The sequence below is a fragment of the Pholis gunnellus genome (genome assembly GCF_910591455.1).
Source record: "Pholis gunnellus genome assembly, chromosome: 4".
NCBI lineage: Eukaryota > Metazoa > Chordata > Actinopteri > Perciformes > Pholidae > Pholis > Pholis gunnellus.
Genome location: NC_136530.1, coordinates 10,960,852 through 10,978,699, shown reverse-complemented (window position 1 = coordinate 10,978,699; position 17,848 = coordinate 10,960,852). Strand labels below are relative to the sequence as shown.

The following is a 17,848-nucleotide window of genomic DNA, read 5'->3' as shown; positions in this document are numbered from 1 at the left end:
ACAGCCCAAAATCACAAATCACAAATTTGCCTCAGAGGGCTTTACTGTCTGTACACATACGACGTCCTCTGTCCCGGGACCCTCACATCGGTACAGGAAAAACTCCTCCAAATATATTTTATATCAGTTAGAGTTTGTATTCTAATCATTGACTTAGATCACAGTTCCAATATCACACTTCAAAGATACTCCATTAGTAAAATTGTTGGATGTATTACTAAATTAAAACTTAAATAAAAGTACAAGTTAACTACAACTATTATCACCAAAATGTACTTGAAGTATAAAAATGTGACTTCCAGTTGTAAGATAAATGTTGAGCAAAAATAAATTCCCTCTGGTATCTTAAGTAGATTTGTAAAGCAGCATAAATAGAAAATACTCAAGTAAAGTAGGCTACTTCAAAACTGCACCCAAGTACAGTACTTGAAAAATGTACCTAATTACTGAAGTGCTACTACTTCAACTATAACAATCTTAAAGTTGTGTGTATTTTAACTCTATTTGCAGAAGCCTACGGATGTGAATTCAGGCAGACATTCACCTGTAAGCACACAACAATTATACACAATTAACTGTACCAATGCCTGAGGAAAAGAAGGCTTAAGCTCAATTTACATTTCAATTATAAACTGTTTTAAAGATCACACCGGCAGCAGCCCCAGGCAAACAGATGGACAATTATTTCCATTCCTGTGGCTGACTTCAGGCTAAAGTCAGAAAGGACATATAAAGATTATTTCATCAGTAAACTCTTACAGTTGATCATTTTGTTCTCCCTAAAAAAATATGTTAATCTAATAAGCCTGCAGCAATGCTTGACATAAACTTGGTTTGCAATGAGAAGAGAGCTCACCTGTTGTTCATTTGTTGAGTGCTGTCTGACTTACCAGATGGCATCTATGCATGCATGGGTGTCTGTAACTACAGCTACAAAGTATATTTGAATGCTCAATCCAGCACCTTAATACAGTACACAATATCATGTATCATGTCTGTAGTGCATTATTATGGAACTATCATTATAGAATGTGTATTAAATATATAGTAAAGTTGAAGTAGGTCCTTGTTTATTTCAGTCTCAATATAGACTTCATTTTGGTTGATTTTCTTTACTATCTATGACTTTATATTTATTTTCTTACCTGCCTCACTGAGGCTTGATTAATGACTTGTGACTTGGTTGTAGTATCTACCTGAAGCATCAATGTTGCCAGGTTTAGTCAGGGAGAAGCAGAACAGACCTCTATAGAGATACCACTGAGTCAACAGAGCACTTCCTCCCTCTATGGCTCAAGAATGGAAGTACAGCCAAACGTCTCTGTGGCGTTTACAACAAGGAACGAAAACGGGAAAAGTTCAGCGTGTAATTTTATAACAACAAATGTTCTGGTGGTGTTTGAGAAATATACGTATTTTTGTATTTAGTGATTACAGAGAAGTTTAGTTTTTGTTCATTCTTTTTAGCTTTACTTTATAAAATGATATCTTCATTAGATATAATGAGACGGTTTTTACGGCATTTCCAATAATCGGATTTTTAAACTCGGTTCATGAAGTAAAATTGTTATAAAACGAGAGCTGAAAGTTAAAAAAAAGTGTAACCCTGCCTGACTCAAACACCGGAACATATTGCATCACCAGAACACAGCCCGCACGCGCACACAGAATCACACAACGTGAAGCGTCACGTGGATCGGACTCCCCTTCTGGATCACCAATCAGTGCCTTCATCCGATTGTTGATGGGCGCTGATTGGCTCACAGCGACGGGTGCAGCGCAGGGCCAGTTAAATCGCTTTCTCCCGATCCATGCCATGGTATTACAAAGTCATCTCTCGCCGGGTAGACAGTTGCGACAGCGCATTGCCATGGATCAAAATCACAAACAAGAAGAGCAGACCGATTTGTTCGCCGGCTTCAGTACGGCGTACAAATCGTTCGCTACAGAAGCAATTCACATCGGTCAGGAACCGGAGCAATGGAAATCAATGGCTGTAGTGCCGCCGATCTCTCTGTCTACCACATTCAAGCAGATTGAACCTGGAAACCATGCTGTAAGTAGCCCGTTATGTCTTGGTTACTTAAGGCCAAGGTGGTGGTGGGTGGAGGGTCATCCGGTGACATATACACGTGTGTGAAGCAGACCCTATTTAGCGTTATGCACGAGGATTTAATGGGGCTATTATTAAGGGATTATTGTTTTTTAAATTATTTGAGTTTTAGAAATACGTTGACAGTAAAGCTAAAGTCTCAATGATACATTTTATCAGAGTATATGTTTAAAACACATAAGGAGTTATCCTAAATAAACAATCTTTGGAATAGTAAACTAATTCAAAAGCTAGTATTTCCATGGCCATTTTATAAATACAGCGAGATTGGGCGTCCTTATATTAATTTATTGTATGTAAAAAAAGTTTTCAAAAATAAATAAAAATGTTTAACTAAAAACTACAACAAGACTAGGATCATAGTCTAGATCTATACAGAACAACTGACACGGTGGCTGGTGGATTCCATAATCTTCCAGCTAACCAATAAATTGCCATTGTTTTTTTTGGGGCTGTTAAGTGAAGCAAATCTAGCAGCCACATGCATTTTTTTTAATGGGATTTGACTGGTGACTGCTGCTAATGTCAAACCCTGGTCATACACCTGTTCTACCTGGTAAATGACAAATAAATCACCACAGCTGTGAATGTTCTTCTGCTTCCTCAGTCAAAAGTGAATCTATGTGAAAAGAGACATCTTCACTTCATTTTTCTCTCTTGTTGTAACAATGACTCAGAGGCCATGACTGGGAATTGGGACTAAAATGAGTCTGTGTGGGATTAAAATGAAAAAGTTTCTCCCATCACTATCATTCTCCCTGTAATTTAGATACGAGGCATTTAAACTGCAATCAAGGTTAACTTTTACAACTGCCATTTGTTTCTGTCAATGATTATAGTTGGTGTAGGTTAGTCGTCACACAGAGAACACATATCGCATACAAAAAGAGTGCAGGGAGTAGCTTTCTCATCTCCACTTTTTGCACAATCAATTTAGGAGGGGAATGAGCAGCCTTTTATGTTTATGAGTTATTCGACTAATCTTGAGGTCAAACCGCATCCTTGATGTGTAAAGCCGCCTTCATTTGTACTCGATGACGACCGTCCTTCAGAAGTGCTAACTATTTTCATAGAATCCAAAAACTGCATTTTGATTAAACTGGCAGATCTCTCTATATGTTTTTCATATATGTCCTTGGAGCAAACACAAACTCATTTTAGCCTATATTTTCTACTTTAATTTAAACCAGAACAGCTTTAGTATTCTCCCATCACAGTCATCATTGTTACATATTACAGTTATTATAATGGTAAATTAAAGCTGCAAGCAGCGATGAACAGGCCCTCGCACCTTCAAGCCCATTGGGGTTAGTGGTGGATCGTACGCAAATTAAATAAACGTCATATTGCTGTATATCACATTTTCACCACGCCGTGTAACTTTTGTGAGTTTTCGAGGATCCCAAGCCCCTAAAAAATGATTGTGCAACAGAAAAATAACACTGTCGTGCTCAAGCACGATTCGCAGTCTTGTGTGCACACACACACACAGAAACAGACACACAGAAACACACACACACAGAAACGGTTAAACAAGGGCGTAGCCTGCCTGCTTTATAGGTTTGGACAGTCTGTTGTTAAACCCTGTAAAGCCTTGTTTTGCCACCAGGGCAAAAACCTAAAATGTATTCATACACACTTGTCTCCCAAAAGACTGCTTCCTCTTTCTGTTTAAACACGGTATATTATTGCAGATGTTGATTGAGGTGGCTGAAATATCTTCTAATCATGTTTTTGATATAGGGTTATGAATACAGCCGGAGTGGAAACCCTACAAGAAACTGTCTTGAGAAGGCTGTGGCTGCTTTGGATGGGGCAAAGTATTGTAAGTATAACTGACGCTCACATAATCGTGACAGGCATATTTCACATGAAGAGGAAAGATTTAACAAAATGGATCATGATTTAAACATGAATCAAAATGGAGGAAATGTATGCAAACTGCAACGTCTGTTCCCTCTGACATGAAAACGGATTTGGGGTCTTGTTGACGTGAGCTTTTCCCCTGCAGGCATTGCTGTTGCCTCGGGGCTGGCAGCCACAGTTACCATCACTCACATGCTCAAAACGGGTGACGGGATCGTCTGCATGGACGACGTGTACGGAGGTGAGACACCCGTTTGCAACTGACAACTGTGTAGAAAAATATGATGCAACACTAACTACGTATGCCATTAGAAACCCACAATTTCCCCACTTGTACGAAATGGCTGCTGCTGTGAAAGTGGAAGTATATAGTGCGAGTTGGTTTTGAACCACGTTCTTTTTGGGGGGGGAAATGTTAACTTAGTTTGTTTCTCAATTGCAAAAGGCACAAACCGCTACTTCCAAAGAATTGCAGCTGAGGTTGGCCTGAAGGTGTCCTTCGCTGACTGTACAAAACCAGAGCTGCTGAAGGCTGCTCTGAAGGCCAACACTAAAGTAAGTCAAAGACTGATATAAGAATGAAGTGCCCTTTGTGTCTGTTTTTCTATTGCTGTTTGTAGTTTGGTCTGATTTTACGAGAGTGTCATAATCGGGCGTATCCTTTTTCTTTTGGGCGAAGTTGAAGCAGTCATTGTGAATCAGCATTTTGTGTGATGACTGTTGTGGCTAAGCTGTCGCTTAGCTTTTACTGCTGTGATTTGTACGTTGCCACATTTTTGACACTCCCTCTCTGTGCACGCTGTTTCTTTGTGTAGCTGGTGTGGATTGAGACACCCACCAACCCCACCATGAAGGTTGTAGACATCGAGGCCTGTTCTAAGGTGGCCCATGAATACAACAAAGACATAGTGGTGGTTGTGGACAATACCTTCATGTCTGCCTACTTCCAGGTGAGAGTGACAGATTTGCAATTTGTGCTCTTATGAGTTTAAACAGTCAAACAGTCAACAGTCAAATTCCAGTTAACAAGTAATTGATTAACTTGTGTGTTTGTCTTGTGCACTCTTAGCGCCCCTTGGCTTTGGGAGCTGATATCTGCATGTATTCAGCTACCAAATACATGAACGGTAGGTTGTGTACATTTACTCATTTTACTAAAATCTCAGTCTAATTGATCCAATCATAACCTACAATATTTCTGTTATATTATATCTTAAAATTATTACTTATTATTATAATTACTTTACTCTTAATTAACACACAAACCAATGATTTTCTGCTCCAAGCTACTTGACGTTTGGACTGTATTAATAATCAATCTTTGTTATATTCCTGTCTTTTAACTTGTCAGGTCACAGTGACGTGGTAATGGGTCTGGCCTCAATGAACCGTGATGATCTGTATGAGCGACTGAAGTTTCTGCAAAATGGTGAGTGGACTTTTCTGAGGCGCGGTACATTTTTTTTTTTTTTTAACATTAAAAACATCCCGCGGCACACCAACAACCAAACAAGTTACAAAATGACACATTGTAGCATAATACAGCAAATATACATACCGATCCCCGGTGAAAGTAAATCCAAATGAAAGATGCCGCTGTGATTTGTTGTTGTTGTTGTTGTTGTGCCTTGGCCCCTGTCGCTTCATATGTGTGGACATGCTCGACATATTGCCGTTGTCGTATGTCTTTCTCGTTAAACAACGCCTACATACCGTAACGGTTTTGTCCACCACCCTCATCCCGTCATTATTAGTTACAGGAAAGCCAAACATTTGACTTAAATGACGCCGGGGGCTTCTGAATTTCCTCCGCTCGCCGTGACTTCAAATGCCTTTAACCTGCTCTGTTCACGTGACCACACTACTGCTTTATATCTGTTCACTGCAACTCTGCATAGATATTTAGAGACTTATTACCGGAAAAAGTACGAGCGGCAGTAAAACTTTATTTCACACTATGATGATTAAACAGTGGGGGAAAATCACTGTTAGGTAACGCCTGTTATCACTCTGTCAAATCGTACAACAGCACACACCCAATGTTGCCTCTTAACTTCATGGTATGTGTGGGAATGCATCAGAAATTGCTCTGACAAAATGTGTCTGGTAACAGAACACGTGTTGACAAAACGCCATTGATCAGGTTACGTCAACGAGTGGCTGGTCCGACAGACTTCATCAGATACGCTCTACAGTAGATGAGTGCTGAAACAATAAATCAATTGTCTGAAGGGTTGGCAAGTATCTTGATGGATGATTTATTAAAGTCAGAGTCAGAAACAGTTTATTACCGAGTACGTTTGCAAGGAATTTGGCTTGGTGATCGGTGCATGACAATACATGCAGTGCAGAAGTATAAGAGAATAAATAAAAGTGAAAATTTACAATAGAATATACCACTTTAATAACAGACTTATTTTAACATTCTCTTATATTGTTTAAGTCATTTATCAAACAACAAGCCACATGTTTGCTGGCTCCAGTTTCACCAGTTATGTATCTGAAATTAGGTGCAATTTTAAGGACATTGATCTCAAGAAGTCCTCTTGTCATATAATCACTTCATGTCCTGACAAGCTCTGTATTTGGTGCACTGCTTATTTCAACCTGACCTACATTCACTAATCTAACAACCAAAACATGCTCCTGAGGCCAAAGTTCAGCACCAATCAAAAGCCTTTCAGAGGGAAGTATTTTGTTAATGCTTTTGTCGTTTGACTGACCTGGGTTTTGGGAGGCTTTACAACCTGTTTGTGTTTTTTTTTTTTTTACATTTATTTCCCCCAAATGTGATCTTGCTTTGGTTCAGCTCTGGGCTGTGTACCGTCTCCCTTTGACTGCTTCCTGTGTAACCGAGGACTGAAGACGCTACACCTGCGGATGGAGCGTCATTTCAAGAACGGCATGGCTGCCGCAAAGTTCCTGGAGGCAGATCCCAGAGTGGAGCGTGTCATTTTCCCAGGTAATCCCTCAGCACTGGAGTCTTACTTCTTAATTTCATGGTGAGTGTAGGAATGCAGAAAGTGCCCTCAGGACAGACCAAGTCGAACAAGCCAGGGCTCATTATCAAAAGCTTAATTTTCTCATAAGCAGCAGAAAAAGAGTAAAAGAATGTCGTCTTTCTAACTTTTATGTCGGCATAATGGATTCATCAGCACGCCTACCTATAATTTTGTTATCTGATTGTCATAAAAGCTAAATAAATACACTCAAACCCTTCATCTCATGTATGGGTTGCTAATCATTCACAACAGCTGGCTGTCAGTTGCCATTAACCCGTCTTCTTACACCCATTAAACCTTGTGTTGTGCTGTTTTGTTTTTTTAATCATTGCCTCTGATGACTCGTATAACTACACTTACACTGTTTGAATAACAAGGAAGAGGAGTAGAAAAACCAGTAGAATAAACTAGTGATAGCATGTTGGAGTAAATGTGCCCTTTTACACACTTTAAAAGAAGCTCTTAAGTCGATGCATGTATATTTGAAAATAACGCTAAGCAATGCAAATTAACAAAGTGTCTTTAAAGCCCACTTGTCCAGAAACGTCATGTAATCACCACTTGACTGTTTTTAAAAAAAATGTTTTTTCCTTCTTTGGACATAGGCCTGCGCTCTCACCCCCAGCATGAAGTGATGAAGAGACAATGCACCGGATGTCCGGGGATGATCACCTTCTACATTAAGGGGACACTCGAGCACGCCAGCGCCTTCCTCAGTAACCTCAAAGTAATTTATCAGTACATTATTATTTGATCTGGAAAGCTCGATTTTGTGTTTTGGAAGTGGGCAACGTTGTGAGGCCTGACGGGCTTTTGCAAAATGACTGGATCAGAGTCCCAGACTGAGAGGACAGGTAAAGGAACCTTAACTACAAGGGTGCTTCAGCAAAGCACTAAAGTCCTACTGGCAGGTATTTCCTGCAGCTACTGTGGTGAACCGATAATTTCAATGTTTTACTCAAGAAATGATGCATTTTGCAAATTCGAGAATAGACACAAAACTGAACTGCATTCAAAGAATGTTTTTGTTTACATCCCACAGTCGTTAAACTTGTTCTCCTTGGAGACTAACCTCAATTACAGGATTTCTTATTTAGCTTGTCACAAGATGACTAGATTGTACTTGCTGACAGACCTCCAAATGCTCACTGTTTTGAAAATGATCTGACCCACAAAATGTAATTGTTACTTGTCTTTTGTGTGATTTCATTTTTCTGTTCCTTCTATTTAGGTTTACACCTTATTTATATCCTGCACTATGTTTCACTTCATGTCCTCTGTTGTCTTTTTTTTTTATTTCAGTTATTTGCGATAGCTGAGAGTCTCGGTGGTTATGAAAGTTTAGCAGAACATCCGTAAGTATCCATGCAGAATTTTACTCTTTACTATTTTACTACAATCCAACACATAAGAGCACCGTGTATAAAACACTAGCTCCTAAAGGTAAATCAGCAGCAACTTCAAACAACCCACAAGATTAAGTGCTTCAAGCCCATTAAAACCATCTGCACTGTTGCGCAATTTTACCCACCAAGTGGCCTGCAGTGCTGTCTGTAGTGTTGTAGGAGGTTGACTGCTTCAGGGAACAGAATGTCCTGTTCTGAAACCTGGTGTTAATGCTTCCCAGTCTTTTCAAACTTCAAGGCCCCTCTTTTTGCAGTCTAGTCTAGATTTCCTGTAGCGGTGGGAGATCACATCCAATAATTCTGGTGGTAGTACGCAGCACTTTGCTCAGCTGTCTTCTGTTCTCAGCTGACATGTTGAAAATTGCAATCAAACCATCACCGGATATGCCACGTTTTTTTAAAATAGTTGTTAAAAATAAATGTCTCTGGTGTGCTTTCTTATAATAACAATAGTAGTGGTGTTGTCCCCATTTCAAAGTGAAGTAGATTATCACTTCCAGGAATTTGTAGCTGTCCACTAAATTCTGTTGTTGTTGATCAAGTTTAGTTGATCCCCACAGCCTCTGTGAAAGTGCTCTACTAATTCCTTGGCTTTGGAAACCTGTAATTCCATGTTGTTTGCGTTTCACCAATCCACCAGTGATAAAACCTCACTCCTGTAAGCTGATTCATCATTGTTTGAGATTTTTAAAAAATAGAACCAAAACACTAACATCATCAGCAAATGTAAACATCATGACGGACTGGAAGTGGGGAAAACAGCTGTTCAGTATCTGGGTGGGGAAAGCACACAGTGCACTGTGGGGACAGTACACTGTCTACTGTGGAGCCACAGAGCTGATGATAAAGGATTTGGAGAATCCTTCACATCAGCAATTTAACTTTTGTTAAGTTTGACTACCTGCGACCTCTCCAATAAGAAGTCGAGGGCTAATTTACCCAACAACTGTTAAACTCCCATGTGAAAGTTTGTCATACAGCCTGGATGGGAGAATAGTATTAAAAGCTGAATTGTAAACTACAAACAAAACCCTTGCATAGGTGTTCAAGGCCTCTGCTGTGCAGGGAACCGTTCAAACAGATCACGATAACTAGGGGCAAGATCATTAGCACAACATTTCAGGATAGCAGATGATACTAGATCTGGGCCTTCAGCCTGAAGCCTGTTTGGCCCTTGGAGCAGGTTTCTTATCTCAAACTGAAACTTTCAGCGACTGGAATCTAAGATGTAATGTCGGAGTAGCCCCACAAGGGGGCAGCAGACACCTAGAATAAAACATCCCTATGAGACTCTGATTTTAATTGAGACACTTTATTTCCCTTGTCTCTGCTCTAAGCACTGATCTCTGTTAAAACAGCAGGACGTCTTTGTTCATGACTCTTGTAAATGGCACTGTCTTCTGTCAATTTAGGGCGATTATGACCCACGCATCAGTGCCAGAAAACGAGAGGGCTATCCTGGGGATCAGTGACACACTCATCCGACTCTCTGTGGGTCTGGAGGATGAGGAAGACATCATCGAAGACCTGAGACAAGCGCTGGCTGCTGCTGTAAGTAACATCTAACACAGGTGGAGTACCAGATAGTCCATCAAACCACTGTGGTTTCTGTTAATATTCAAAAGTTTAAATTATGACACCAAGTTTATGGGAGTCTGGAATCATTTTCCGGTCTCTAAATAAGTGATAGGAATCTACCTCATACTAATTAGTTTTTCAGAAATTCAAAGTGAGAGCACTGATTTTCAAGATTTGATCGATACAGAATAACTACAGAACAAACAACATGATTCAGGTGTTTCAAAACACCTGCTTTAAAGGGGACATATCATGGAAAAAACACCTTTTTAGCCTTTTGCACATACATTTACGTATCTGGAGTGCCTACCAACACACAAACTGTGAAATAGAACCTAGAGCAGCAAACATGATTCAACAAGCCATGCAGATGAGTTGTTCCGTCTTAGTTTTTCTCTTAGAGTTACTCGATGGAATAATCGGTGGAATACTTGATAACTACAACAATTGATAGCTGCAACCCAAATACCCAGACTGAGACTTAGTCAAATATAAATATATATATTCTAATCATGCCAATTTGCCAGAAATGTAAGACTAAAAGCAGGCTAAAAAACTCTTCATCTCCACATCAATCCTAGACTTCCTTCTTACACCCCCAGAAGCATGATGGTTACTGCAGTTCCAAAACGCAGCGCATGATTATCTACCAAATAGGAGTAAGACGTATAGTAATAATGGAGGTGACCAAATTCCCTTTTATCAAGTTTTTGATGTTGTTCAATAAATAATATTTGCCATTATCGAGGCTCAGAATCTTGTAAGCGTGATGAGATACGGTGTTGCTTTAAGGTAACTTCTAGAATATAAATAGCAAGTTGCACTATTTGTAAATGTTTAAAATAAAAAGTCGCTCAAATGTGTCGGTATTTAATGCACCACATTCTCCGCTCAACCACCGCTCACTCACATGGTGAACTTTTGTTGTTCGAATTCTGTGAAGGAGATCCAGATGCCACACATGTGGCTCGCTAAAGCGCCCATGTGTCACATGTGGCTCGCTAATTATTATTCAGAGGATTAATGCGCCCATGCGTCTGTGTGCTTTACAAGTACAATGTTTTATATATATATATATATATATATATATATATATATATATAATCTTAGAACATCTGCATACAGCACGGCTTTCAAAAGACAAATCCGGCCTGGAGAAGAAGTAGCAATTATCTTGGGAACATTTAGGGAGAGCCAGGCCAGGAAGAGTTGCAGACCAGGATTGAGTTAAGTATGTAGTGGTTGCACGCTGTGAACTTTGTAGAGGGCTGATGAACCCCCTTTGCTGCATGACCAGATCCCTCATGCACTGTGAGGTCTCTGTGTCTTTACAGCAGTCTGGGGTAAGTCACTTTAAGTGTGGTCCACTGGGCATTTTCCCCCATTTCCACTTGCTCAGCAAATCCCTGACAATTTATATTGTTTGTATGTCATCTACCAATGTCACTCTTTGTTACCCTCTTAACATTTGGAAACATGTTCATAGAGTCCCCAAAACAGACTCATGATATCTTAAAAATACTTGAAGTTGATTTAATAGCTGCATGATTCTTGTCAGTATTTTTTGTTGTGGAAAAAAAATCGTATGTATTTCTGCGAAGTAGACAACATCAGAAATGCTCCAGTGTTCCCCGAAACCATTTTTAAAAGTTCAGTTTTTCTCACTTTTGTGTAATGCTGACTCAAATCTGGCCTGATCCAGTCCAGACATCTGCATTTTTATTACCTCTCTCTCCACTCCAAAGGCTGGTGAGGTTTTATTGCACCTTTTTTGTCTTTTTTTTTTCTCTCTCTTGGCAAAGTGGCTGTGGTTTCATAAAACACAGTATTTTTATTGAATCACCATCATTCATAGAAACTGCTAGAATGCAACAGCTGGTTTAGAATCAATTTGGCATATAAAGATGGTTGAGATTTTATAACAAATGTATTCGACAAGCTCTAGTGTACTGCTTGTGAACGATTCATCACTAATTCCCACCGATCTGCTTTACCATCAGTAGGGAATTTGAGTTTCCGAAAACACCTTTATTGCCACATCTTGCAGCTGTACGTATCTTGCATGGCGGGCACCTCCTCTCCTCAGGAATCAGACAATGTCTCTGAGTCCCTCTGCTGCCCATCTGCAGCAAATGGAAATTAAATGGAGACAAATATCTATAATGACTGTGTTGTCCGGGGAAAAGGCACCTCTGATGGGTGATGCGTTTAATTGGATAGGATGGCAGGTCAGATTGGGGCAGGCGGTTCAATTTCCGGACAAGGGTTCTCATCCTCGGGTTAGTTTTAGAATCACAAACTTGGCTGTTCATTAATCATTTCACACTTTCCAATGGGTCGGTGACATTTGTACGTAGCTGTAAAATGCTGGGTCTGTGGTGTTTTATTGATCAGTTTTCTCTGTAGTGCGCCGCTCTGTTAACCGGCCTTTGACCTGCCTTTAGTGCAGATATTTTGGCATCTTGCCGTTTTATTTTTTTCAACAATGTGATTGTGTAATTTCAGAAAAATCTGAGCATGTTATTAACTGTAGCCTCAGGTCTGTCTGCTGCTTGCTGGATGTTTACTGAGTATTTATTTCACTGGTCCTTTTTTTTTCTTCTTTTCCTGTTGTCTTTTAATAGCACCCAAAGACGAAGTGAAATGTCAACAGGCCACGCTCGAGGCCGAGGTTGAATCAATCAAAGTCAGTAAGGAGACGTGAGCTACGTGAACTCTCAACTCATCGCAGATCAACACTTGGAACCTACGTTCAGCGCACAAGAGTCAACTATCAGGGAACAACTTGTTCTTTGCGAAATACAAATCATGCTCTCTGTGGATAATTGACAACATTTTTTAATAATTGTTTTGATGGCTATTTTACTAGTACATCAGTTGTTATTTTATGCTGGGTTTGCTATGTTTAATGTTTGGAGGGTGTTAATGGGGCATATTACTATTCAATAAAGGCTTATGCTGTATAAGTTACTGCAGGAATAACACCAAACTCTATTATCGTGTATAATCTTGCTATTAAATGTGTGTACTTCAGGTAGAATCCTTTTGATGCACAGAACAGTCTCCAAATGTCATGGCCCCGAGTACAACTGCATCTGTAATCTGTATTAATAATTTCTTAACTAGCTGGCATATTTCCTTTGTCATTAGTCAGGTTAAACAGTCTCATACAGGCGTAGCTAATGCCGCCACCTACTGTCAATGTTCAGAAATATTTTCTCTTTACTGTGAACTTCTGCTCAGAGGCTTTTCAGAACCATTTAAATAAGTTGATTAAGAACAAACAATATCTCCATTCAAACATGATGAATAGAAATCTTGTGTATTTGGTTACAGAATATTGAGTGATATTATGATATCTTTAGTATATGCCTTGTCCTGAAGAGGAGAGGAATCCTATTCCTCACATTTGAGACTAATCGGGACATTTTCCAATAAACGAAGGAGTATTCGGTAAGCATGGGCCTGGTTTTGAGGACAATTTTCCAGCAATGATGATGTTGAAGGTTTTTTATAGTAACTGTAGGCTGTTACAGGAATATGTCTCCTAAATGTTTCTAATGTTTGATGAAACACTTGATGTGTGTTCTTGAACTCATGTAATTTGGGTCGACGACAAAAGCTAAATTTCCCCCAGGTCAGAAATCATGTTTTTTTTTTTGTTTTTTTTTAAACTGTGCAGAGAAAATGTTTCACTGAGGCACTCCCCCTTCAGCTCTCCCCCTGTAGTCGCATAACTACCCAAGAATACGCTTCATTTGGGACACACAACTTGCGATCAATGTCATTTATGTAACTGAGAAATCCATTAAAGTCAGTTTGCAGTCGAGTGTCTGTGTCTCTCGCTTCCTCTCAACCATCCCTCTTTAAAAATACACGAGCAGTGTAATCAGTAACCGTAGCAAGTCGATAAGCCACATCCCATTTAGCCCGGCTGGTGGAAGGCAGCACGCTGGGGTTTTAGCTGATGGATCAAATGAGCTAGTTGTCGTCCTAACGACGAAACCATGAATAACGTTTCCATGAAGAGACTGACGGGTTTGGTTCTCTGTAAATCGGTTATCTTTAAAGGTTTTGGTTCACTGAAAATTTAATTTCTTGTTGCCTATGACCATGTAATGGATTTTACACATCTGGGAATCTTCTGAATCAGCCATTAACATTTTGTATAAGCCATGCTACCTCTCTGCCCACGGCTGATGTGAATTTAGCAATCAAACGCGGCCTCAGAAGACTTCACTAAACCTGGCACGTCCATTCAAACTGTATGGATTTGGGGGGAAGAGGTGGTCTAAATGAAAACGGAGAGGCTCTGCATTTAAAGAAGAGGTGCTATTGATGTGTTTGAAATTATGCTCCCATCTCGTCCAGGGTGACTCGTGTGTGTGTGTGGTTAGACTTTTCTAGAAAACCTCATCATTCAGTGCAGGTTTTCAGTGTTTGTCAGTTCCCTTCAGTCAGCCAGGGCCTATTTTGGAGAATATATCTTCATCAGTTGAGCCTCAAACAAATACAAAGTCATGTCAAATTCCTTGTCTGTTTAACATACCATGGCAATAAACGGTTCTGATTCTGATTACTGATGATACAAACAAGTGGAGGCTGTATGGGCTTTCGTTTGTTAAATTAACAAATATGGATATGAAAATACATTCACTGCTAAGTGATGTGTACTATCACCAGTTTAAATAACAAAAAGTGCAGCAAAAATCTTCAATATAAACATAAAGTAGCCGTTTTTACTTCTAATGCGTGACTTCAATCTGTTCGCAGATGCGTCACAGATGAATAAAAACAAAACACCCACTTGCATTAGGCCGTCTGCACTCCATCGGAAGTCATAGATGACATTCATGTAAGCACATCTTTAGATAAGAGGTGAAGAGCTTGGAGGGCGACTTGCTGTGTGTCAGTGACTGTGGCGGCAAAAATGGCAGCAGGAGTTTGAAATAATGACTTTGATTCCCAGAAATTCTGTGAAGTGACATCAACTGCAAACAGCACAGTTGCGTTTGTCAGTCTGGACAGTCTTTGAGAACTACAGTATATTACTAAAAACATACCAAAGAGATGAGAGAGTGGTGAGTACAGCAGTCTCTGGAAAAAAGTCCTTCCTTGCTCCTATTTACGGTTTCATATTTTCCTTTTAAAATTGATTTTTTTACCATGAACAGGTGATGACTATACCTGACGCTATAATTTACCCCGGACAATTAAATGAACTACATATTGTAGTTTTTCGTGCAGTTATGTGCCGGACTATTTCTGCAGAAGCAGTCACTGCCACTATAGCATGTTTGTACAGATAACAAAACAAAACAATGCATAGCATCTCAACAAATGGGAGCGGTTTGCTCTGGTCTGTTATAGCCTCACTGTAATTTTTAGGGATGCCCCACACATTGATAATTCGAATCAGTTAAGAAGCCCTCAAGATAACCCGCATTTTGTCAATTTAATCGCTGCACTTTCTTTTTAGCTCTGTCAGCAATGCAGGATTACAGCATGGGATACTGTAAACTTTTACAAATAGATTCTCATCTCGAAATGACCTATCCTACAAAACTAAAATATATGTTGAAAGGGGCATATAGTCCTTTGATTTTAGAGTAGTTAATGTATAAGCTGTTACAATTAAAGCATACAGAAGGAGTATATTGAATGAGACAACCAAATGAACCAAACATAAATGACTCCAGTATAGCTGACCTTTACAGTATTACACTTTGTGTACAGTGTCATGGTATATAGCTTGGTTGTAATGGATGTCAACATTGATGTTCATTTTTATAGTCTGCCACGCCTTGTTTGTTATAAATGGTCCTGCAGCCCTGAATGTCAGCCCTGCCAGCTCTCACACTGAAATACTATAAATATGGAGTTTAGTCTCACACTTGACACAAGAAAAAAAAAATCATTTTCACAGATCATTTAGTTTGACCAAAGTGAAAATAGACAGTTAGTTTTACCAGAGGGTGACTACATGCAGGGGTCTTTAGACCAGAGGAATTTTGTCATAGTTCTAAGAAGTTCATTCTAAAAATCCCCATTTTTTTCTGTGACCGCACCGCAACAACTAGGAACGATCGTATTTCCATGCTGTTTTGAGTGACTTTTTTAGCTTCTATTTAGCCTGTTTGCCGTGTAAGCAACAGACAACACGAAATACAAACAGCAGTGCATAGTGAAAAAAGTGGAGGATAACGCAAATGGACCGACAATGAAGTCCAGCAGTTAACTCATTCATGAGCACACACCCACTGAGCCAAAGAATGAGTGGGGGCCGCTGCTCAGCGAGCTAACCCAGTAACGTTAGCACAAACGCTAACTCAATAGCACTAGGCTAACTCAATATATATACATTTATTTATTCTTAAATTAATAAAACAAAGCTCGCTTGTAGCAAAAAGCCAAGCAGTCCACATAACGCTTTATGAGTATATCTATTTTTATGTCTGAATCAATAAAGAGGCCTTACTGAAATCCTAACAGTATAAAAGGTGAACAGAAAACGATAATTACTTATTCAGTTCTCATTCTTCTTGTCAATTTTGCTGCTGCTCTGGGAAAAACAGAAACAGCAGCAAATGTTGATCGTGTGAACAGAAATAGAAGTCAGTAATCGGAAAAAAAATTTTTTGGGGAATTTTGGATGTTCTTTTGTAATACTGTACGACTCAGTCAGTAGACGTCTGCTGAAATACTGCTGCCATTAAAAATAATGATGTTAAGACCGGAAAGGGAAAAAACCATTACGCACCAGAACAAGAGATATAATCAAATGTACTCAACAAAGATGCTGAAATAAATGCTTTAATGCCAATTCTCAAAAACGGACTCTACAAATGCCCCCATTAGCTCTCACCAACATTTCATTAAAAAAATTCAGTTCAACTGCCAACTGAAAAAACTGACAGATTTACTATTGTCAGAAGAGGTGTGCTCATGTGACAACCTTTAACTCTCTGCGCCCTTGTTACAGTACGTATTGATCCCCGTGTCTTTGAATGTAAAAGGTCATGAGTGATGCTGGCAGGAGGCAGATCTACAAGGACAATTAAATTGTGCTTACGTAGGCACTATTTGGTAGACACTTCTATCTATATTGAGTACATAATTCATAAATGTTTGGCATGAGCTGCCTCAGTGAAATTTAAAGCCATACGAAAGCAGCAGCAGACAACTTAAGGAAAGTTGACTTGTTTCATTTTCAAAAAAGATATATATATATATATTTTATTTTAATGCAACTTCCATTGTTTTATGTCATGAAGTTTGTTCAGTAAAATTCCAATTAACAGTCATAAAAGGGTTGTTTAACTGGATTCACACCATGGACACAATAAACAAAGCTTGAAGGCACCACACGCATTATAACACCAGACAGACTGTGCTGTATGTTGCAAATTACCACTTAAAAGACTAACTGTCTTGAAACAGCGCGGGCGTCTGACAGCCACAAAAACAAATCTCATGAGACGAGAGAGATGCATTTCTATTTTTGTGTGCATGGGTGTCCGTGTGTCGTTTCTGACCAGATAAATTCATGCTTGTATGCTTTATGTTATATACACCGCTGTATGACTTGGAGGCCTTTTTGCGTTTCTCACCATGTCATGCAAAAGTCATTACATACATCATTACATATGCATGTTCCTTACTTGGGGCTAAAATCTGTACTAGCTCAGCATGAAACGCTGCCGTCTGTGTAAATGCATGGAAATAGATCAAGCAGAAAATGTCCTCTTGTTTTTCATTATCACCCCTCCATCTGCTGAGATGTATTGGACCTGTGCATTTCTCTAAGAGGTCATCAATACGCTGTGTGTTTGCGCTGCCTCCTCGGCGAGAACAAGGTCCAACAGGAGTCCATCAAATCAGAC

At 39.5% G+C, this 17,848-nt stretch overlaps 1 protein-coding gene across 1 annotated transcript; it reads left to right on the top strand.

Moving 5' to 3' along the window:
• Positions 1–1,839: 1,839 nt before the first annotated feature.
• LOC306694659 (cystathionine gamma-lyase-like) lies at positions 1,840–13,794 on the top strand. Its single transcript, XM_079157591.1, has 12 exons — positions 1,840–2,056; positions 3,857–3,938; positions 4,125–4,220; positions 4,425–4,534; positions 4,795–4,929; positions 5,049–5,106; positions 5,331–5,408; positions 6,789–6,941; positions 7,587–7,708; positions 8,284–8,336; positions 9,800–9,938; positions 12,590–13,794. The coding sequence occupies exons 1-12, from the start codon at positions 1,871–1,873 to the stop codon at positions 12,605–12,607; spliced, it is 1,230 nt and encodes a 409-aa protein (XP_079013717.1). The 5' UTR covers positions 1,840–1,870; the 3' UTR covers positions 12,608–13,794.
• The last annotated feature ends 4,054 nt before the right edge of the window (positions 13,795–17,848 follow it).

Coding starts and splice junctions, on each gene's coding strand:
- LOC306694659 (XM_079157591.1), top strand. CDS start 1,871: ATGGATCAAAATCACAAACAAGAAGAGCAGACCGATTTGTTCGCCGGC. Junction 4,930..5,048: donor TCATGTCTGCCTACTTCCAG/GTGAGAGTGACA, acceptor GTGCACTCTTAG/CGCCCCTTGGCTTTGGGAGC. Junction 7,709..8,283: donor CCTTCCTCAGTAACCTCAAA/GTAATTTATCAG, acceptor TTTTTATTTCAG/TTATTTGCGATAGCTGAGAG.